This window comes from Athene cunicularia (genome assembly GCF_003259725.1).
Source record: "Athene cunicularia isolate RWA chromosome 12 unlocalized genomic scaffold, athCun1 chr12_part1, whole genome shotgun sequence".
In the NCBI taxonomy this organism is placed as follows: Eukaryota; Metazoa; Chordata; class Aves; order Strigiformes; family Strigidae; genus Athene; species Athene cunicularia.
The window spans coordinates 22,238,320-22,262,414 of record NW_020799116.1 but is presented as its reverse complement, the minus strand read 5'-3'; the positions used below and the strand labels follow the sequence as shown (position 1 = coordinate 22,262,414).

Sequence of the window (24,095 nt, the reverse complement as noted above, 5' to 3'; positions counted from 1 at the left end):
AATTTTTCCACAACACTATTGTGCTGCCAGTAATGGTTAATACTTGCAGTTTTGTCATGATGAGAGCCAGTAAATTCATCAGCTGCTGAACTGATGTTTAGTTGAGGATTCATTTTGGTGAAAGGACCTTGCAGAAAAGCTGATGACAAGAGAATCCACTGGCATTTAGTGCATGTTAATTTCTGAGACAGGGAGATGGGGTTTGGAGCAAAAGGGAGTAGTTTCAGTGAAAGAAGCAGGTTTAACATCTGTGGGAAATGGACAAGCTTGGAGAAATTAAGTAAACTGGTTATTCAAATGAACAATATGTCATGTGGAAGATGCACACTGGTGCAGTGGGGAAGAGGGAGCTTGGATTTGCTCTTTAACATGCCAGTCAGTTTGGCTGCTTGGCATAAAGTACCTCTTACATGCCTCTGAAGCAGAGAGACAAACATTAGCAGGGAAAAGTATTAGATTAAATAACTGCTTCTAACTATATTAAGGGTAAATGGATTTAAGTATATAAGAAAATAGATAAATGCATCAGCATCTGTGTATAGAGCTCAGAACAGGTAGGGATAAAATTAATATTGTAAAGGAAATTCATGACATGCAAAGGTATATCAACCAAACTGAAAATTAGGAGCAGCTTCCTGTGAAAGCTCTGGGCCATCTTACTATCGTAAAATAGTAGGAAAAAGAATTCAGAGGCTTCAGAACAGAACTACATACATTCATGAAAAATATTTCAAAGTGTGATTGAAAATTAAAATACTGTACTCTGTGAAATTTTTGGCAGTCCATTTACAAATGTTTCTTTTTGCTTTGAGCTGACATGTTTTATTACTGCAATAAGAGTCAGCTAATGTTTTACTTAATCCTTTTTAAATTCTTAGTAACAAACTTAAATAAAGTATGTGGCACATGTCAGAACCAGGTAGGTTAACAATAGGAATGAAGCAGGAGTAGGACAGGAAGAGATGAGGGGTTGACCTCTCGCGGTCAGCGATCAGCAGGTACGTAATGCTGTTTGCCATCCCCCATGTGCAGTGGGGCTGTAACGCTCCGCCCGGTAGTGAGCAGCACGCAAGTGGCCAGTTACGTACCAGTGCTGACACTTGGTGCATCCTACAGAGCAGAGCAATGTGGCACACAGAGACACGGCGACGGCTGAGTTCCTGCTGCTGGGCAGTGCCACCACAGCCCCTGTGTCAGCATTTCCAAGGGTGTTGATGCTGGAGTGGAATAAGGGCATGAACTTTGTCCAGATCAGACTGTATGGTCTCTAAGTATTATTTTGAGGCTGTGGAAATACTTCTTGATAGGGATGATTAGAGAATGTCCTGGATGTCCAAATTATTCATTAGTCTTAAAATGATAAACTCAATTTTTGGGCAGTGATAATGAGGCAAGTAGAAAAACGTCTCAAATCCATTGAGAGAAAATGTATGGAAAAAAATTGAGTGGCCTTTGAAACAAAGGGTTGGAGTCTGATATTAAATACCACTGTAAAGCAAACAAGGCCAATCATAATAGCATGCAACACAGCTGCTCCTATACACACTAGTGATATCAGAATGAGGTTTTAAAGGCTTTGTTCTCACAGTTATTCTTTTCATATTTGAAGTATACTTGTTTGGTTATGTGTTTGAGTAGATAGGTTGAGACCTCATGGGAGCAGGGTGAAGGATGTGTGCTTTATGCAGTGTGTCTTCACTTGTAAATTCAACCCCAAGCCTGGTTTGCTCTGGTTTTCTAGAATGAATAAATATCTAAGCATCTTAATCATGTAGACACCAACACGTTAATAATAAACATGAGAATACAATGAATGCTAACAAAAGACTTTGCCTAGTAGTATACCCCAAAACACTGAAGATTAATTTAGGCCTTCATTTAAAACAAATAAGCCACCAAGCAGTGGAGAGTGATTTTGGTTTGTAAATGTCACCTGGCATGTGAATAGCAACATGCGTGGTATGAAAACTGCGGAGATCCTGCAGCAGCTATCTTATATGACATTGTTTGATACTGCTCAGGTGATCTGTTTATTCCTTGCAGTAATGGAAGGAACTGAAATCTCAGCAGAGAAAAATGGGTTTCGGAAACAGTTCGCTGACTGTGCAGGTTATTGATGTTGGCAGGTGATTAATGTTGGTAGGACTGCGTAGAGCTGAAAGCTTGTTGTGACAGGCTTCTCCTTCTGATGCCCATGGGAGTTCTTCCCAGTCATTTCAGTGCGATCAGAGTCTTCATATTTAATACTTTTAGATTGCAAATTCATTAGGATAATAATTTGGGCATCTTTATGTCTAGGTCTTTTCACACAGTGACATTGAGTAACATACTGTACAAGTATCTTGCTGAGTAGACTTTGTGATGCTAGGGAGAACTGCAATCCTGGTGTTCCCAATTCTGTCCTACTTACTATATTTTTCTTATAAAGGAAAGCCTTTGTTCTAAGTTAAAAGCTAAGGCTAAAGAGCCTGCGCAGTTACTAACTTTTCACTTTGTAGTATTCAGTCAATTGTAAAACATTTTAATTCATTCTGCTAAGATACAAATGTGGGCAGGCTTTATCCTGTGCTTACTCATCGGGCCAACTTCATATTGTTTTAGGGGAGAACTGAGGAAGGCAGTGAACTAAAGATTTGTTGAATCAAACAGCAGCTTGAGCACATGCTTAACATAAACTAGGCAAGTTAGTCTGTTAACTTGAATAACACAGTAAGAGATCAGATGAGTTTAGAGCCTGATAGCATTTTTTTCAGTTGTTATATCTGGACACATCAAAACAAAGCCTAAAACCAAACTGAAAACTTGTAGCAAACACACAAAAAAATGCTGTGCACCATAGAAAGTTCATGACTATTATCCTGTCCAAAATTTAAGCTTTCAATGGCATTCATTACAGAATAGGGAGGAATAGCTTTTAAATTACTCACACATCTTTTATATATGAAGAAACTGCTGCAGGCTGCGTTACTACTTTCATATATTGGAACTCTTGTAAGAAGCCTGAGTGAAGGAGCAGTGGCCATCAGCCCTGACCCTGTGTGGTTATAGAATTCAATGTGCGGGCAGCAGCTGAGAGCCCTCCTGTAGCATTAGCACTGCTGGAATCCCGATAAAGCATCTTTCTTGTGCGGTTTGCTTTTGCCTATTGATTTGACTTTGCGGTCTTTCTTTCATGTCCCTCAAACCTGGACTTTTGTAAAAATAGCTTAAATGATTGACTGTTTCACAGGACTAGTAGATTCAGTTACCTGACCAAAGTGTTTCCTGCTCGATCTGGATTGATTATCATCCAGAGAGCACCTTTCTGAATACCTGTATAACTTACTCCTCACTTTTAATTCAACCTGTGTGCTGCACTGCCGCACATCTGCAGAAACGAGATTGAAAAACAGAATTGGACCGAGCTGACAAGACTGTATGTTCTCTTCCTCATACCCCAGTGGCAATTGACCTGCTTGACTTTACAGTAGTTTGGAAGCTGTTTTATGGGACTCTTTATGGAATGATTTTATTTTTTTAGCAGGCTTTTATCCATGTGATACATTGATGGCTATTAGAGGGTTTTGGCTGTGATGTGCAGTTTCACAATAAGCAAGCACCTTTTAAAACTGTACTATTTCTGCAGTGCTCTGTATTAGGTATCTGCTAAACATGAGGTAGTATTTGAATCGTTTACAAAGCTTCTCTGAAGCGGGGAAAGATATCTTTAGTTCTTCAGTGCAATAGAAAAACCACTTGTCTTAAATCTGTATTTCTCTGAATTATCTTAATTTGTAGAAAAGATACTTAACTTCCAAAGTTGGCAGACACCAAGTAATCTTGCACTGTTGTATATGTGTTTCAAGGTATGCATGCTTCAAATCAGGCCTTCATTGTGGAATGTGGACGTTTTGCTAAGGTGCCTGATCCATGCCATGAGCCCACATGAGTTGGAGTTATAAGACTGAGCTCACAGTGAAGGTTTTGTGAACCATATAAACAAAGTTATCTAGGAATTGCCACATTAGGCCAGATTCTGTGTGGTTCACTGTTGTTCCGCTGCGTGGGGCAGCACCACATCAAGTGTATGTTTAGACAGATGTAGCTTTCTTAAAATGAATACTGGTTAAGTACCTGTTGATGCAGTATCCAAGCATTACAGGCCTATTATGGGGGCCATGGAGAATTTGGGGGTATTTTGTCACCCCATTAGTTATGGTTTCCTGTTGCACTGCTATAGCACTAACACATGGTGATGTGACTTCAGGGCCATTGGTTACCCTGACAATTCTAATAATTATCATCAATTTTACTTTTGTTGGGATGGAAGGTTAAGCTCAGTAGGTAAACCTAATTGCATGTCTGCTATAAATAAATGATTTCCAGAGTGGAAGAAATTTGTGTGACAGCTAAATGGGGGTGAAAAGGAGGTTGTAAAGTTAACTGTTCAGCTTTAGTCAAATGACTGACCAAAAGAGAGAACCTTAGGGTATTTTGACATGAAATACATCAGTCTGCAAATTAGTTTGGACCAAAGATCATCAGAATAACTCTTGCCTTATGTTGATTTTTTTTGGTTTGTTTTGCAAAGTTACATTATTTGGTAGCATCTTTGTCAGTTCAGCTTCTCTTTAGCCTGGGGAACCTCATAGGTAATGCTGTGATTAGTAGCATTTGGCTGACCACCTGCTCTCTCTTATTCTGGGAAGATTACAACTGGCCACGGAGCAGCTATGAACTGATCACTTGACCATGGCAAATGAGCTGCCCTCATCCATGTGTTCTGGTATATATTTAACTTAATAATGTGAGCAGATGGTCATTATATTGATTCATGAAGCAGGCGAGGAAGCTTGATAGCATAAGGCCTGAGTGCTGAGCATTGGGATGGGGCAAGAAGCAGGGAAGGACATTTTTGTGATGTGAGTTGTTTGGAGTTTTGTTTGTTTGTTTGTTTGCTTTTGTGTTTTACAAAGGACTGCTGTGGACAGGAGTAAAATAAAAGCAAGTGTAGGTGACTCATCAAGCCTGTACATATGGCCATTTCCCTGGAGATAGAGACTGTTAGTGCACAAGCATGATGCTGCTGAAATACTTGGACCACTGATAGTACTGGGGGGGGAGGTGGGAGGGCAGTAGTTTGTAGAGCTGTGAAACTTGTCACTCTGCTGTTGCTGTTAATGATGGCAGATCTTTTAAGGGGAAAAGTTAATATGTAAGTAATAGTTCTTCAGTAATTCTTTTGCAAAGAACAACTTTGTCTCCCCATTCAGAAGGCTATAACTGTAAATAATTCTATGAAGTATTCAGCAACTATCCTTGATGGCTAAGCTGGAAAGTTCACAAATTCCCAACCTGGATCAGCTCAGAGGAACAGCTTGATTGGTTATTCATTTTCTATTTTTCACATGAGAAATACTATTTCCCTTGAGTAAGAACGTTCTCTTGAGTAAGAGTTTAATCTCATACTTTGGTTCCTGTTTCTCCTAGCTACTGATTAGTTTTGCTGTCTTATCAGTTTATGTCATAGTATGTAACTATAAATTGTCTTTGCAGTGAAGAGGGAATACAGTTCGTCTTCACAGATGCTGCTGTTACCATGGAGATAAAAGGACCAATGGCCTTTTCTTGGTTTGGACTGTACTACAGTGTTCATACAGAGATGGTGCATTCGAAATTGCAACATTTGGTGCTTTTATATTTCAGTCTAAATATCAAATGAGAAAGCATATTGTTTTTTCTTGGTGATGAAGTTTAATAATAAATACAGATTTGGGACTTATTCTGGAAGCAGAAAGCAAGCCCACCAGGAATGTGAAAACAGCGTGGCTGGTTTATGCATGCTAAACCTCCTCTCTGGGAAAAACCTTTTGGCTTTGCAAAATATAACCCTGTAGAGCCTTTGGGTTTATCTGATGCAGTGTTTGATGCTGGTTACATCACCAGTTTACTTATCTGTGATGTTCCACCGTGGCTGATCTTGAATGAGCATGCAAAAGCTGTGAATGTGATTTTTTTTTTTTTCCTTAAGAGCGAGCTTTTCTACCTCAGATTGCGTGAAAGAAAATATAAATACCAAATCCACAACACATTCAAGGATGGCTTGCAGAAGGTGTTATTTGTGAGTACCTTTTCCTTCTTCATCTGTCATCACGTCTCTGATATCTGTGTTGAGGATTCCAGAAGTGGGAGTAGTGATCAGTTTATTGTTTGGTAGGTTTCTTTCCACGAACCATTTTTAGGGTGTTACCTTTCTGACAGATGAATGATCTGTATATTAAAAATACATAGATGATGATTGTGTTTATGCATATGGGTATTTAAAAATTGAACCTAATAAAGTGGATAAGTCTATGTTTAGCAGTGAAAAAATAACACACACACTCCCACCCCCCCACCCCACTTTGCATACAAGAGGCAATGCAGGATGCTAGGAATTCTGTCTATGATGAATCAAGAATCCCTCTTCCATTTTGTTTTAATGCTTTGTCATGTTAAAGTGTAATCTGTCTTTTAAACACAGAAATACTAATAGAAGGATGTGGAATACAGTCTTGTGCAGTATAATATCAGTAAGGCAAAATACCGCTTTGTTTCTGCTGTCCTTGTATATATGCTTGATCAAAACTTAATTATATTAATTTCTTATTATTTACTTGAACAGTTTTTCAGACATTATAGTCAGCACGGCAGGAGTTTAATATTTCACTAATTTAATGCAGTGCAGCAGCTCTTCGCATGAGTTGTCACGTTTGGCAGACGAGCTAAGTGCTCATCCACTTGTAGCCAGAGGAAGGAAAATGCTAAAGTTTGCATAGTGTTTGTGGTGTCAGCAGCGGGGTATGTACAGAAACCACACTGCGTGGTTTTATTCAGCTGAATTCTAGTGGTTCCACATGACCCTTACTGTGAGCTTTCTCTTAAACCATGCTGCAGTGTTGTTGCACTTCAGGGAAGAATTAGAACAAAACAGACACGAGCGTGCAGTTAAGTTGTCCTCTGCCACCCACCCTCTCTGCCATCAGTGGTTCCCTTCTAATCCAGTATTTTGAAATGGCTGTATGTGCTGTTTGCATTTCTGAACTTTACTTAAAGATCCTCTCTCTTTAGGGTAAAGTTTAGGTTTGCCAGTGGATCATACATGTATCTTAATGCGGTTGCCATCTGTAGCCTTTTTCAGTTACTTTGATAGTGCCTAGGAGGGTCCTAATTTGAGTAAATCTGCTTCACATTCAGTAGCACCGTCCACACGCAGGCATAGTAAGTTCAAGCATTCAAGGATAAACTACTCAAAATTAATATTGGATGAGTATTGAAATCTGTTCTTAAGTTTCCTTTAGCCTTTTGTTTTACGATGATCGTATGAATGGTTAAGTTGAAATGTTTTAAAATCAAAATAAACTTGGAACTGTACATAGGAAGTTGAAATAAGAAAAGTGAACTTGGAAAACAGGTTGTAGCCTTCCAGGTATACGTGGATCAGTTTTAAATGTAATGCTACATGTTTATACAAGGGAGTAGTAGTAATGTTTGTGTTAGACTCCATTTTCATTTGAGTTCTGGGATTTGGGGATTTCGTAACTCTTGGCAGGGGACAAAATTTCTTACTGTGCTTATCGTGTGATGTTAAAGAATATTTAATCTCTGTAGGTTACTTTCTTTAACAGTGATGTTGCAGTCCTATTGAACCATCTTCTACAGTATTTCCCCCTCTTACTGCTTACATGTTTGATATCTTTTACCTACATCAGCACTTGCTGTAGAAAACAAGATAGGAACTAGGACTTCTTCTATAAATCTGTATTTCAGCTCCTCAAAATCTTCATGTTCTTTGAAACTGGTCTGTTCTGAATATTGAAACTGTATGTTAAACAGTTAAATACACCAGCTCTTCAACGCGTGAGTAAGTTTTGAGATGAAAACTTGAATGCTGTAAATCTTTCGATGTTCTAATAGTATATATGCTAAGGACTTTTGCCTTTTAAAAATAAAATAGGTAATTTTTGCATTTAAAAATGTAAAAAGCTAGATTGTTGCTGTTGTGAAAAAAAGCTAAACAACAATGTCAAACTACTAAGATGAGCAAAAGCGTTTTTTCAGATGCTGCACTTAATAGAACATGTCATTGTTTTAATAGGATTTGCCTTGCTATAAATCTCTTATGCTATATCTGTGAAATTTCATTCTTCATACATTACTATTTTTTCTTTCATGAGCTTCAAATCCAATATGTATAGATGTTGCTCTTTCGGCTCGGTTTTGTTATGATTATGGCTTTGAAATTACAAATGTGGCTGTATTTTGTAATGGGAGTTGTAGTTTCTTGAGAAATTCTGGGACCTGATTCAATGATGTGGGAAATATAGAGAAGATGCAGTGAATCTATCAATTTTCCGATTTAATCTGAAAGATTTTTTTCCTTCTATCATATGCAGCTTCATGTGTCTTTGCTCTACTTTATTTCTGGTTTTGAGCTGTGTGGGGTTTTATTTACAGATTTTTGCAAGTGACTAGTAAGCACCAATGATACAAGTGCGGTTTATGTGTACTGTAAATTACTGTACATCACCCTTCAGAATAAATGATTTTGTAGTAAGACTTAATCAAAAGGGAAATAAGTGTTCCTAATTATAAGCGTCTACATATTAACAATCTTAATTAAATTCACCCTAGTTACAGCTAACCTAGTATTGGAGGCTCCTTACAAACTGTGCATTGGCTAGGATGCAAAAGGATTGCCTCTTGCCTGTTTATGTAGGCTGGTATTTCATTTTTATAAAACCAAAAAAGTTTGTAATAATAATTTAAAAAATAATTATCTATACTATTAATAAACGCTGCATTCTAGAATGGGACAAAAATAACTGATGTTTCTTGTTTATTATGTTGTGACGGTACTGGTTTTAGTCTCCCAGGAGATGGTAATTATTTTAAGGCCCTTTTGATGGAGGAGAGGTCAGTGAAAGCATACCTAATCTTTCTTTTGAAAAATCCAGCTGTGGGCACTTGACTTGGAAATATATAAAGGGTAGTATTATTCAAAACAAGAACCTGTCAGTTTTCATTTGTACTGCAACATGTCCAAATGCTGATATTTTGATGAGAACCAAATTTTATGTATTCTTGAGCAACATTCAGTGGTCTGTACTCTAGCCTGCATGTGCTGATCTCTTCAAACTGCAGATTTTATTGAGCATCTGTGATATCTAGTGAAACCATCTCTAAATTCTGTTAAGAAAATATCCTATTCCATAATGCTTTTAACTAGGTTATAGAACTACTGCATGGTAGAAGGGACAGAGATGGAAGGAGGGAGATGCCAACATAGAAGATCTAGAAAGGTTGTGCTCCTTTATGATACCTGGGCAGTTTTCTTGACTCTCAGACTACTGTGTGAGGTACTTATATTGATGTTTACTTGCCATGAGTTGTCTTGTTACCTTCCTGTGATTTGGTTTCCAAGAAGCTGTGTACAGAAAGCCATCTTGTGGAAAGAAAATGATGGGAATAAAGATATTGGTTGTAGTGTGTGATGATCTCTGCCAAGTACATGTGATCTGTAAGGTTTTTACATATGCAACCATAACAGCAATAACAGCATTTAATGTTGTAGAGTTGGCCTTCAAAAAAGTGTGTAGGGAAAACACTGTGGAAAAAACCATAGGATTTTCTATATGGCACAACAGCCTCTCCTTGACATACTTGGCTACAGTCTGCTGAATATAAAGTTAGATGAATTGAACTAAAAACAAAAGAAGCGTTTTTTCAGTGTTACTTCAAAAGCCAGAATCATACTGTCCTGTGTATTTTGGGTGAAGATCCGAGTAGTGCAAGGAATATCTTTGATGTCAGAACAGTAGGAATTTGTCCCTGCAATAGTGAATGGATCATCTGCTAAATCACCTCTTAGCGGACGTGTCCAGACAACTACAATCAAACATGGAGTATGAGGAGATTATATGAGTTGCCATATGAAGCCATCTGCTGTTTTCCCTGCTGGGGTGAGTTTCCAAAAAACAAGTTGTCTTGTGGGTTCAGTCAGTGTCTTGATTCTGAAAGCCCTTCTAACATGTTAATGAATATGTTAAGAAAGCCAACTTTGAGCTGGAGTCAATGTGAATCTGTATGATTATCACTTTTTATTGTTCGTCACCTCTTTGGTGGTTTGTTTATATTTCAAATTTTGTTTCTTACTAAAGAAGATTTATTAAACAAGAATACGACAGACTTTACTAGTTTTTAACTACAGTATTTTCTAATCTCAACTGTACCCATAACTCTGGACTGAGGTGAGAAAGAAAATTTTCAACTTGTAAAATAATGTTATTCTTCATCAGGATAAAATAGTGAGAAATTGAAGTAATCCTTTTATTAGCTTATAGACATGAATCCAATCCAACAAATTATTCTTAGCTAGCTCAGATGACATTGAAATAAGTGGGCTTATATAGGGATTGAGCTTGTCTACCACTTCAGCTATTTACAAGCTATTTAAAAAAAGAATATGTGTTAACTAGTGCCAGGTATACAGACGGCTGTGGTGGTATAAATTTTCCATAGTGCTTGCACATATTCATTGGAACACAGCAGCTCACGGAAAAATGTACCAGAAGAAAAGGAAGAATACTGGCAGATGGAGGTGAACAGATTGTTATTTCATACAAAGAAGAGGAATAGTGTATGAAGTAATATGGCTGTAGAAAAATTCAGCGGTTAAGTACAAATGTACCTAGTAGACTCCTGTCATCAGCCACATCATTAACTTTATAAAAAGACAGTATTTGTCCCAGCTGTGGTCCTGTACCAATACACTTAGTTACTAAGTATCTGAAATAACTGTCTCTCAATTTCTTCTGTTTGAAAGCTGATAATCTTGTTAGGAAGAAGAGACAGCGATAATTTATTAATGCTGTCAACCTACTCACAGGTTTACACATGGTTAAAATTAAACAGTAGCAAAATAAAAAAAGGTTGGATATCCGATCCTCTATTAAATACCGTGTGCTATTCAGAGTTGGGAGGACAAGCTTTCTGCAGGCTGTCAGCGTTGTGCTGGGTGGAGGTGGTGCTTGCTGCAGCCGGTGGCACAGCAGCACTGCCCGGTTCCCAGGAGCAGGAGGATGGTGACCAGCCTGCTGAGAGGACATTTTGAAAACAGTAAGAGGGTAGCCTGTTAAAGCAAAAGTAATTCCAAGTTAATAGCCTGCTATTCTGTTCTCCTCGGTTGTTTTATAATCAATATTGAGAAAATTGTCTACTGGCTTTGGGAGGCTGGATGGTGATTGTAAGAGAAAATGGGAAAAAAAAACAAAACACATTTGTAGCTTTATGTGATGATCAGTAATCTGTTGCTTTTTATTTGTACATCTAAGCAAGACTAGTACTGAAGGAATAAAAAGAACGGTCATTTCTGTTTGCTGATGGATATGAAAGTGTTGTTTAAATGAGTGATGTCTAATGGCACACACGAGAAGAACTTTGGGTCTGCATACTTACTTTGTGTTTGGATTTTTCTCATTATGTTGGTAACCCGAGGGAGCTGTGATTTCAAGATCTTGTTTCAGATTTGGTTCTGTTTTTACTGTTTGACTAGTCTGTTCTCAAAAGAACTTTCTTAAAAAAATGACAAGCAGTTACCTGTCCATGAGCACTTGGGGAGACCTGGAAGCAACTTGGCATGGAAGCAGGAAATTGCGAAGCTTTGGTGTCCACTGGGATATTGCGGTAATGTGTCAGAAACGGAAATTACCAGAAGAAGCCGTTAATCCATTCAGTAATTTGTTTTGTGTCACTGATGAAGTAGCTATACTCTATTTATAATCTTAAATCATCTTTTGAAAACCATAGATCAGAGATATAGAAACTAAACTTAATAGGGCCAAGTATCTATGATACTGTGAATGGGGGAAGCGATTACTTCTCCTCCAAATTATTTAAATACATTTATTCTGATATCTTTAGGTGTTACAACTTATCTATTTTGAATGGCAACCTGTGTTGAAGGCTGATCGATTGACTATATAGTTTAAAAAACAAAACAAAAGACATCTGAATCTTGAACTTTTTCTGATATGTTCTAGAGGAGTAAATGAATGGAAATACTGTTAGAAGGTGATTGAAGGCATAAAATGCTGTATTTGGATCTTAGATCGCACCAGAAGAAGGTGGGTTTGCTTTGGGTAAGATTAATAGCCTATGACAGAGGCTGTAAAGCGTGAGCCTTATCATTTGTCAGGCTGATTGGGCACCAGTCGTGGGATCTAGAAGAACCAAAACACTGAGATACTCCTGAATTTTAAAATTCAGAGCAGAGTCCAAACCTCATGTTTGCTTCTGTAACTAGTTGGCCAAAGAGCCTGTCTTTGAATGCCCTAAGAAATGGCTGAAACCTAACCTTATGTGTTGAATGTATGTCTTTGACATCTGAGATGTTCCGGTTGGAACGCAGCAATGGTATGTGGTAACTTAATCACAAGTCTGCAGTTGAACGTTGCTATCTGTTTTATCTACTCCGTACCTACACCTATGACGCCCAGAGTGCCAGTGTACTTACTAGTTGACAAACCTTTGGCACTTCTTATTTGCTATCAAGGTGGCTGGACTTTTGCATTTCTACTGCACCTTCGAAAAGAAACTCAAAGGAGTTGAGCTCCTAACCAGTCTTGTGTGATAGGTGAGTATTAACCTTAACTGCAGATGAGCAAAAGGAGACTATAGGGACAACTTTATTGTTTACATGTTTGGGGGGACCTGAGAAAGTCAGAGTAGGACAGATCTATGGAGCCTTGTGAGAAATTATTTCTGGAATAGCCAGGAGCAAGCTCTGTCCAAAGTCCTTTGTTGAGCAGAACTGAATCCAGATACTTTCATACATGTACCACTTTATTGTCTGAAAAAAAGAGGTAGTATTGATGAGAATACAGAGATTTGCATGGGAAAAAAAAGAGTGGTGGGAAGGGAATCTGGGACGCTGTCATACTAATTTCCTCCTTTTGCTTCTACTAAAAAAAATTAGGTATTCACAAAGCAGGAAGCAGCGATTTCGTCAGTGTGATCGGTTTCCCTACCCAATGTGAGACTATAGTGCAATGCACACTTATAATGTATTGCCCTGGTTCCGTGAATTATGTGGAGCAACTTGTGTGAATATTGTATGTGTTTTTTTGTCAGAAAACACAGCTTTTGAGTGTTCTAACTGCTTTTATTGTGGTCCATCAGTGTTTTCAGTAACATTGTCCATCTTTCTTTAGAATTGTTCTGGTCACCTTTCCACATGATTTGAAGGTGCCACCAATTAGTAATTACGTGCTACGAGGTGTTAGCAGGGTATGTCCCATGATGGCAGTCTGCCTCATGACTGAATTGTGTTGCACTTCTATTTCCAAAAGCTCAAGTACTTTATAGGAGTTACCATTGTTTGCTATCTTTAAACAGAAAATCCAACTCATCTTGACCATGCAGTTGCTGACACACTGTTGGCAACAGAAATCAGAACAGGCTGACCTTGTTTTTTTGAAAAGGATTAGTAACTGACTCCTTTCTGAACAAAGCTTGACTTTTTTGCTTAACCACTCTGTTTGATCTTATAAGAAAGTGACCTCACAAGATTCACTTTAAGCCTCAGGGATACAAAAGAATCAAAGTCAATCTTCAGAAACATTTGTCAAGATGCCAAGCAAAAGATGAGTAGGGGAAAAAGGTGCATGTATGTACACATACACACACTCTCTATTAATAGTCAGTTTGGATGCTTACAAGTGAAATGAGGATTTGCAATTTAATGACTACTTCTTCCATGTGTGCACACTCTAAGAGCTAGAAAATATTGATTTTTTTTTTTTTTTATGATTTCCTAGAAGAATGCTGTGTCTTAAGAAATTTGATTAGGTTGTTTTATCATGGAGGACTTACTGTGCTAAACCCTGTTCAGTGTTCCCTGGCACAAACATTAAAATGCTGAGAAGTGTACTGTGTGTTGCTTAAAGATTTTTCTAAGCTTTACTTCAGATGCAATACCTTGTCTTGTTTTGCAACTCTTCCTTGCTTTTAATGAAGCAATACAGACATAATGATCTGGGATGCAGAATATCTTTTTGTGTTGTAAAGCTTTTTTTTATTTTTTCATGCTTTGAACTAATGATGGCAATTAAATTAGTACTGCACATTTCAGAACATTGCTAAAACTTGGGGTGAAACTTTGATTCTTTCAAATTTATAAGTGACATGTTGCAGTATGTTTATAATTGCTGGGCTTGAAGAAAGCTTATGTCCATATTCATCGCATTATTCCTCCTTGTGTTTAAGCACTGTGTTTGTAATTTCATTAACAAAGAAACAGCTTGACTGGTGCAGAGTAATGTGCAGGTCTGAAGCTTCATTTCCATAGGAATTTTAGCCTTCAGTGTTTAGCTTTTGCCTCTGTTATGCATGGCAAGGCAAAAACCAAGTCTTAAATCGGCATTTTATCTTAATCCTGCCGCAAAAATTTGATTCTTCATTGAAGAGTTCATCACTGTCATTCCTGATGTGTGTATTTAAACCATGGGACTATTTCCCTCTTTATTTCCTGGGATTCAGAATTGACAGCTGTATGTCAAATTTCCTTCAAAGTTATCATGAGTTTCAAATATCCCTACTAGCACCTGCTTTTTCCTAAGAAGCCCCTTTCTAAACACTTGGTGTTTTGACTTTGTGTTTTTCCTTGTGTCGTAGGTCTTTAAATACTCTGCACCAGTTTTGCTGTCCAGCTCCATTGTACCATACCCAGCTAGCTGTCCCTGCCACACACTCAGAGTACAGGTAAGAGTAGATATGGTCCACCCACTTTTTATTTTTGAAGAGAGATCTAACGTTACAATTTGACATAAGAAAAGGAATAGTAGTTAGTCTTAAAAGGGGAAAAAAAAAAAAAAAAAGAGTATGAGAAAAACATACCCAACATTTTTAACATTGCATAGGGTAGTCCTATTCACTTCTGTCAGGCACTCTTGAATTATACAGTAAAATGAGCTCCATGTGCTTTAAGAGGCACATCCCCCCTAGACTCTTTGAAAGGTAGAAGGAAGCTAGTTGTCTGTTTAGTTCTCACATAATAAACATACTGAAATGTTAATGTAATTTATGTAGGATATTCATGTTTTTCTGAGCAATACTTTTTTTAAGCCCTGAATATCTGCTGACAGTATGTGAGGTAAGCTTATGTATTGTGGCACTCTGAAGGTTAAAGGCATGCACCTGCAAAAGGCTCAGCACTGCCTTTTGCTTTGAATGGAAGTAAGGTGTTTTTAAACTGATGCAGACCCTTGATGCCAAGTATAATCTGCCCTGAATACATTTAAAAAAAAAAGTATGTTTTTCCAGCTAATAATGCTTCATTTTACATAGATGTCTTTACTGTGTATTTTCCAAGTTCTCTTTGATCAAATGTGGAGAGCAGTAATTATGCTTCTTAGTACAATGCACTGTCAGTGCCAGTGTTTAACAGTCATTTTAGAGAAGCATCAAAGGACAGCTAATCTAAGTGATTAGAAATGTAAAAACTGTTAAGAAATTGTGCATGTCATGAAAAAATTGTCTTTAATTTTTACTATTACTGATTAACTTAGTGATAATTGCCAGCTCATGAATAATACTTATATCAAAATATTGGAAGTCTGGTGCTGAAAAATCAAATCACTTTGCACTTGGTAATAAGGAAGACAAAACCAAACAATGAATCCTAAATCTGTAAATGCATAAACATATTTCTACTTTGAATCTTTCATCTCTTAGTTATCTCTAACCATGCATGTTTGGATTCATCCTGTTGTTTTACATTGCAGCATCTGTTCGTATGCTTGGTTTTTGATCCCATCAGAGTTTTATTTGGTGGTAATGAATCCATAGTTGAGTTGTAAGACAACTAAGTATTCCTTCAGTGAGGAGCAGGACCTGAACATGATTAGATTCTCCACTTGCTTTTTAATGAGGCTTTTATTTTTCCCTTGTCCTTAGTTTGCAATGCTTTAACTATTAGACTTGTTTAGAGATCTTCCTATATGGATGTTGGTGGGAAAACTAGTTGTTTCTTGAATGTTTCAATATCTTGCTCCATGTAGGTTCTTCTTTTTGTTGGTAGTGCTTTATTAATTTTATTGGTAGTAACATTAATTAAAATTTACAGCAACATAAACTTGTGCTTAAAACATCCTAAACTTCTCCAGCCTTTTTTCTCTCTCTGTGTGGTAAAAAAAATGAATGCCCTAAATGTCGCTGGATCTGTAAAGCATGGACAATTTTGAGAGTGCTAAAGCATAAAACATCATATAGATTTGGATAATGCCCAAACCAGCTTTGGTTTAAGAATTGGGGGTGTGGAGGAACTCGTCACTGACCTTGTTTGTTCTCAAGGAAGGCTAGGTCTCAAACTCGGTGTGTACATATATAGCTGTAACTCAGATAGACCAATGGAACTTCCAACAATTCATAGTATAGTAGTGTTGCCCGTATTCACCTAACAGTAATGGAGCAATCAATGGATCAGTCAGTGGCTGCCAGGAAGCTTAATATGCTCCAAGTTTTGCCCATCCCCTTTCCTGGCTAACCAGCCTAGGTCTGCCAGCAGCCCTTGATCTGTGCTAACCTCCTTTTTCATTATGAGCTGCTAAATAAAGGAGTTCAGGCAGTTAGACGTGGCCTTGTTCTTCTCTTACCTCTTTTCCCCAGACCAACACGAGTTACCTGGGTGTAAGATGAGCTTTTGCCAAAGATGTTAACGGGCAAGTGGAGTGTGCGTGTGGCAGTGGTGGCCAGCTGCATACAGGGCTGTAGGAGCACAAGGGGCCGGCAGGCTGGGAGGGGCATCTCCTCTCTTCTTTCACCACTTGTGAAACCTCCTCTAGAGTGACTGGCTTTTGGAAAGACATCGGGATCCTGGAGCACATCCAGCAAAGGGCCACCAAGGTGTCTGGGAGCCAGAGAACATGACCAGTGAGGCGAGGCTGAGAGAACAGGTGCTGTTCAGCCTGGAGAAGAGATGTCTTGGGACTGGTGCTGTCTTCAGCTCTGTAATAGGAGAGGAGGAGAGGATAGGACAAGAGGCAACAAAACCAGATTGCAGTAAGAAAAAATCTGATTAGATACAAGACAGGGGAGAGGGGAATTTTACCAGGAGTGTGAACGCTGGAACAGAGGCCAGGAGAGGAGGTGCTGCTGTCTTCAGCAATACTTGGTTCAGCTGGACCACAGCCCTGAGCAGTGTGATGTAGGTTAGGCCTGCTTTGAGGGGGAACTGGACTACAGGTGCCTCCAGAAGACCCTTCTAACACAAATTACCCTGTCATCCTGAAGCACTCTGTTCTTGGGAAGGAAAAAAGAGCTGCAAGTTTGTTCTGTAGAATTTAGTTTCAAATTATACAATGATGTTAATGCCATCCCAGGAAGTATCCTACTTACAAATGTGGTGCTCTGCTAGAGCCAGACTGTTACAGTCTTCCTCATGTTAGGAATTTGTTTGGAGTACTCACAAGTTAAATTTCTGAAGCTGTTCTACCTAAACTGATGGTTGCAACTTGACATTACTACATCTGTAATCTCTTAGTCAAGTACAAATTATGCACCAGTTTTTGTAAACAACCTGTATATGGGAATCCTATTGCTGTGAGTTAAAATCAGCTACTAGAACACTAGCAAGACTGGACTTTAAATTTCCACATACATTTAACAGTATTAAATTTAGCCTTTAGTCTTCCCATTTATCAATTTATAAACAGAAATCATTACAAGCAAAACTAACAGCAATGGATGCTTCAGTCTGACTTAGGGTTTGAGGCTTTATTTAGAAAATATGCGGAGGGATTAATTTTGTAGACCAGAATTAAAAATTAAATTTGCTCTGAAAGAAGCAATTAATGAATGCACTACAGTGAAATCTGGAGCATCTCTGATTTGCTGTCAGCTAATTGCGGGATGTTTTATTCACTCCAGCAGTTTTATTTCTAGTCAAGACGATCTTTGGCATCTGTTTTGAATTGTTAATAGGGAAATAATGCATTTTTAATAACTGCAGCTATTGCAGTAATCCCTTGCTTGCTCATTTTACAATGTTCAAAATAGACAGGAATAATGCAAGTTACCTTGCATTCTCTTGTTATAAGAAAAATCTTAGGAAGCATAAGCATATTATGTACTTCCAGTTAGTTATTTGTCTGTCTTCTAGTTAGCCCATATGCCTCCTATGTTTGCTCTTTTTTACTTCTTTCTGTTTGGAAATTTAAAAAATAATAACAAAGCTACCAGTAATGTTTGTAGCTTGGCTTCCTTGACTCCCTTTCCCTTCCTGCCTCCCAAAGTAGAGCCTTAAAAGCAATGTACTCTAGTTTGAAGCTGCAAGTTCCGTGAGGTGCTCCCTACTTCTAAGTAATCATTTGAATACAGGTTTTATGTCTGCTGTGAAGGGCAAAGTGAAGGAGACGCTGGTACACCCTGGAGAGGCTTCCAAGGGGCCTGGATCCATGTAGTCTTGTTGCTGAGTCTCTTGCTTGGTAAGGCCTGCATTATCTCAGTGCCCTTGCAGACAGAGTACGTGCAAAGCCAAGCCTGGAGATACAGCGGCTTTCAGAGAAAGCATATTCAACCATCTCTGTTTCTTGTTTGGAGAACAGTCTGTTCCCAGCATTTTGTAAGCACATCTTTCTCGACAAACTTCAGTTAGTACTCCAGCCTGTCTGTGTAGGTGCTGGATACCTGATACCGATAACGCGCACACACTTTTGTGCACCTGATAGTTGTCACCTTGGAGTGTATCACTTGAACCTTCAAGTTACTCCGCTGTTCACACCACTCCTGAACACGCAGGGTTCGTTTGCAGTCTGAGGATAGTTCACCAGCCCAGTGTTGGAGAAAGCTTCCTACTCTGCTGAAATTAGGGGAGGTTTTCCTATGGTTTTGTTTTTAATGCCCTGTAGCCCTAATCCTGTCAGCTCTTCGGGCTTTTCTGTGGTGAGTGTTAGAGCAGAAATGGCTCCACACAGGGAGATGTATGATGCAGAATAGTGCCCATGCTTGGAAATATAAAGTCTTATTCATATCTGTATTCTTTGTATGGGTATGGAATAGGCTTATATCTGCAACTACAACTGTGGACAGATTTGCTTACCACTAATATCTAAGCATCTTTGCATCTGATGTGTTTATTCATAACTATGATTTCCTCCTTCTGATTTGCATGAAACGTTGGCTGTCACTCATTCCTTTCTCCATCTACTTTACCTTCCATCCTTCTAATACTAAATTATATGCCCTTATCATGTCCAAAGACCATTTTCAAAACTGTGAAGCTAGAGATTTTCTTTTTTTTTTTTTTTTTTCTTCCCCAGTGATACCTGTGAAAACAAAAAGATAATGCAAAGGATGTTATAGTACCAAAGAAATCCCATCATTTTCTTGCAGTCTCTGCCTGCTTAATGTTTAATCAGCACCTCTGGGAGGTAAAAACATTATTCTGAAAATACTGTACTTATGTGAAATTTTAATGTGGAATCTTTGTTTCACCAGGTAATATTGGCTTACATGCAACAAACCACTGTATGGAAGACGATAGAAGGACTGATTGTGCTATTTCTTTTTGTCTGAGCCACTGGTAGGCATTGTAGCTGTCTTGTTACCGTAACTGGTTACATATGCTTAACATACAATGATGTCTAGCTGACAGATGCTTCTATATTGTATTAGAGTGGTCTGGGTTTCCACAAGTTTTTTCGAGAGCACAGTGGGAATTCTTGCACACTAGACAGAGTCAGGGAAAATTGTGATCTTTTTACTGAAAATCCTAAAAGTGAAAAATATCTGTTTACAGATAAATTTGGTTCTTTGCAGCTCTCGGTTTACTGTTTCCACTGATGATCACTATACTCTTTCCCCGGCTTAGACACATAGCAAGTATTTCACATGTCCTTCATACAAGCATGTATAAAGACATCCCACACTACACAGCAGACTCCTCAGTCCTGTGGTATTTTTCCAGTCAATGATTAGTCACAGGTGAAGCTGTAGCTACAAAAGCTCTACTTCAGAATCCTTCCTTCATACTATAGTTATGACTATTTATTGAAGTTTTCTACAAAAAAAGAGAATAATTTCTAACTGAATAGCAATTGCCTAACTATATAACTTAGCACATTTAAGCACCATAGCCTGTCTTTACAGTATGCACAGATTTAAAAGCTTGACAATATTTTTTCAAATTGAGCAAAGGAGTGAAAGCAACACAGCTCAGACCAGCCAGCGTATTGGAAGGAAGATGCAATATGCAGATGAACAAAGCAAAACAGAATCAAACTCTGACCAAATCATATATACTGTGCTAAGTCAGTATGAGGTTCAGATGATTATATAAGGCATCTGTGTTCAAACCCTATGGCAAGGGAAAGCTAGCATAATTATAGTAATACTTGTAATTTTCCACTTGATGCCTACGTGATCTAGAGATACAAAAATGGTGAATTTTGTTCATACACAGCAAGCTGCCTGAAAACAATTAGGAGTTGGCAGAATATCATGAAATTTACTATTTGTTTTTGGATTTTCTTGGTTTTCTTCCTTCATTGTGTTCCTTTCCATCCTTCTCCTTTAGCTTGTTCTTTAGTTTAAAGGAAATGACCACTCGTGGTTTTGTTACTGATAAAGAAGTAACCTCGTACAAGCTTCCTGCTAAGCCGGCATTCCTTCCTCCACCCGCCATAAAGCACATTTATAGCTTTACAGATGTAGGTATTCCCAACTGCTGCTTTAATAGCCTTTGTGCCTTCTGGTTTGTAGCACCATTCATGATGCTGGCAACTCCGCATGGAAACACAGTTCTTCCTTCTGCTTTTAAAGAAGGTGGGGGGAGGAGGAAGGTGCAGATCTGTTAATCGTCAATATTTCTGTATGTAAATCACCAGCAGAAGGAGAATAAATCTATTCTGCATTTTTAGTGGAATAAGGGCAGTGAAAATACCTGTGGAAAGTTTATTTTAAGCATGTTAAAAATAAAGGAGCCATGGCCACAGTAGGCTGGGTATGTATGTAGCTACTTAATGTATTTTTCTTATGGGGGAAAACAGAAATTGCCCTTTCCAAATCAGCTTTTGTTTCAGAGTTTAAGTGTTGGCCTAGGCTCATTTGGTGGTGGTTCATTGTGTTGAAAGTCCTGTCTCTGAGATTGAAATGGGTTAATTGGATGGTACTTACACTTTACACTATTTGTGGATGTAAAAACAAAACCAAAAAAAAAATCTCAAGCTTAACTTTCCTAATGCTGTTCCCTATGATTCTGTTCCTCTGTCTCTTTTCTTTCTTGCCCCCCTCTTCCTTGGCAGGGAAGATAATGTTCTGCACCAGTTCTGCTGTCCACCTTCGGGGTCTAGTAGTCCATCTTCAAGATAACAGAGAAGCTCGGGGTCGCTAAGCGTGCAGTCAGTGCTACATCTGTATAGTCCATCTCTCCTCTCCTATCTTACTGGCGTGTATGGGACTGACACTTGCATGGATGCCATAGGATTCTGGTTCGTGTCAAGTTTGAGTTACTCAGAATGGCACAGCCGTAAATTTTTGCCATCGATGCTTGGTAATCTCCTCTCCATGCTTTTCTACAGCTCTCTTCCTTGTGTCTGATATTTAAAACACATGCAAACTGTAAACAAATACATAAAATGCACAGTTTATTTTGAACTAAAATAAACAGTACCATAAGTCTCTAAGTGTACTGTGAATTTTGTTGCTGTGTATATGTGGTCACATGGTACGAAGGGTACAAACTAATGTGATTTGTTCTCCCCCAAATGTTGAGGATATGGGGTGGGAGGGGAGCTGTTTCTTAGACTCTGTATTAGGCTGTTTTCACTGCTAACAATACTAGAAGTTTGTTTCAAGGTTGGGCAAACACCAACATGACTTTCTGTGAACATTACTATACAGAGATTAACCATTCTTTCTTTGCTTTGTGATTATTCTGAGGAACCAGCACATTTGTGTTGTTACAGCAGATACTCTAGCTATGAGTGATTACATTTCTAAGCTTCTTTGAGGTCTGTCTTTTAATTTTGTTTGCCTGTTTGTGAAAGTCTTGTATTAAGCATGAGCAAAAGTATAAGATCATTACTCATGTAATTCTCTTACCTAATTAACGACAATAGTTTTCTCTAAGCTGTGCACAAGATTGTCATCAAAGGAGTGAACCTGGAATTGAATATCCCTGTAACTACAACCAGATAAATGTGAAAGTGTCCGTGGGTGTCTAAGAATAGAGTCCAAGTTACCATTGCCCAGAAGGCACTTTGTTGATTACATCTTTCCAGACATATCTCGTGGCTCTAAAATAACTGGAGGATTTCTACTGCTTGGATCTTCCAAACTTAAACAGCCCAAGCAAATATACTAGGAAAAAGAATTTATATGAAGTGGCATTTTCTAGCCTGAAGCTAGCAAGAAAAAGTGACTGGGAGATGGGGGGGAGGGGGGAAAAAGGCTCTTAAGTCTGTTGTTGCTACCATGAGTTATAATGTTACTCCAAACTGAATGGAGCACATGTAAAGGCAGAAATGGTTGGGTTTAGGGTAAAAAGCTGAAATTTATTTGTATTTATATGTGACTTTGAGGGTGGGATAAAAAGAGACTCATCAGGATCAGGAAGGGTAGAACTGCAAAGGTATCATGAGGCTCCTTGTCATCCTGTGAAATGTACTTTTTTTATGACTCTGATGGAATCCATATAAAAAAACAGAATACAGGTTGTTTGCTTCTCAGTTAATTTGATCTACTGTTTCTATCCTTCATGTTAAATGTTTTCTTGTGCTTACCTTGGGTATGATTGTAAAAGGTTCAAGGCCTAAGAAAGAATTTGCTTGCAGAAGGCTAATCTGCCTTCATGATTTTGCAAGTTTGTCTATGACTTTTATTCTGACTGCAAGGCTGTAAACAACATACAGGTTTTTCTGTTATTTGGTATTGAATGTTCCTTAGTTCCATGTGTTTCTCAATTTCTTGACATTGCAATATATATGAAGTACTGCTATTACCACTACAAAATTTGAAAATTATGTATGTAAAAATTGTTTAGTACATTGCTGCAGTTTATTATATCCCTGGAAGTGCTCTGACATTTACTGGGCAGGGTAAAACATTGAAATGTTTGAATGTTGCTCACAATTTTGGTCTTTTACTACTATAATTAAGAGTTTCTCAGAGTTGCTTCCCAAAGATAGAAACAGTAGGAATTTCTGATATTTTGACTTGCTTATTTCCCTCCCCAAAGTAAACAGTAATTAACTCTACTCAGTGTACTGAACTGAAGCACTGTAATTATTCTCTTCCATAGGGTGGGATTTGTCCAATCTTTCAATAAGTATCTTTTATATATTTGTGTAAAGGAAAACAAAGAAGAAAGGCTACTATTTAAACATGAAAATTAAAACCACCAACTCTGGGTGCCAGCCCTTTTGCCTTGAAGAGGCAGCAGTTGATTATCCTGAATGGGGTTGTAGTTAATGATGTGTCTCGGGAGAAATGAAGTCAAAGACTGATCAGTGTTATTAGCTGTAACAGGACGCTATCATTGGTTGTTTTCTATCCGGTAGTTTTCCAATTAAGGGAAAAATAGTGTCATTATAAGTTGCTGACATTTGAAACAATTTGAGTTGGTATCCATACTACCATCAAATCATGGCATTTACTCTTTGTGGAGCAAATAGAGAAGCTGACCTTCTCTGCTGCAGTGAAAGGCAGAAATGCAGAAGTAAACATTTTCCTATTTAAATAAATCATGGCTGACTAGATAAAACATGCTGTGAATCTCAGGATTTAGCACTAGAGCCTAGTAGGGGTTCTCTTTTAGTTAACCAGAGTTTAAAAGTAGATGACTTAAATGCTGCACATTACTATAAAATAAAGAAAGGTACCAGTGGATTTTTTTTTTTTTCTCCTGATACCTAGATGAATTTGCACTGTGTTTGTGGAGAGTGAAGACTGTCTTATTGTGCATTTTAGTGTGGAAGGTGGAGTAGAAATGGCATTTTTTGTCATTTTATAGACCAAAAGATTGAAGAAAAGCTGCTGCTTTGGGGGAAGTCAATGAGGGTATTTCTCCTTTGGCATGTTTA

At 38.2% G+C, this 24,095-nt stretch overlaps 1 protein-coding gene across 8 annotated transcripts in view; it reads left to right on the top strand.

Moving 5' to 3' along the window:
• IQSEC1 (IQ motif and Sec7 domain 1) overlaps nucleotides 1-24,095 on the top strand; it is a 273,968-nt gene that overhangs the window by 79,533 nt on the left and 170,340 nt on the right. For 2 of the 8 annotated variants that reach the window (XM_026857674.1, XM_026857673.1), the window contains exon 2: nucleotides 14,692-14,778. The exons of 2 other annotated variants lie outside the window; for them this stretch is intronic. Coding sequence is in view for 2 of the 6 variants with exons in the window: in XM_026857669.1 (XP_026713470.1) it covers nucleotides 6,078-6,100; nucleotides 14,692-14,778 (110 nt within the window). In the remaining 4 variants the exon portion in view is untranslated. Of the gene's footprint in view, nucleotides 1-5,890; nucleotides 6,101-14,691; nucleotides 14,779-24,095 lie in introns of those variants that run through there. 4 more of the 8 variants (XM_026857669.1, XM_026857666.1, XM_026857670.1 and 1 more) reach the window with 4 other exon arrangements.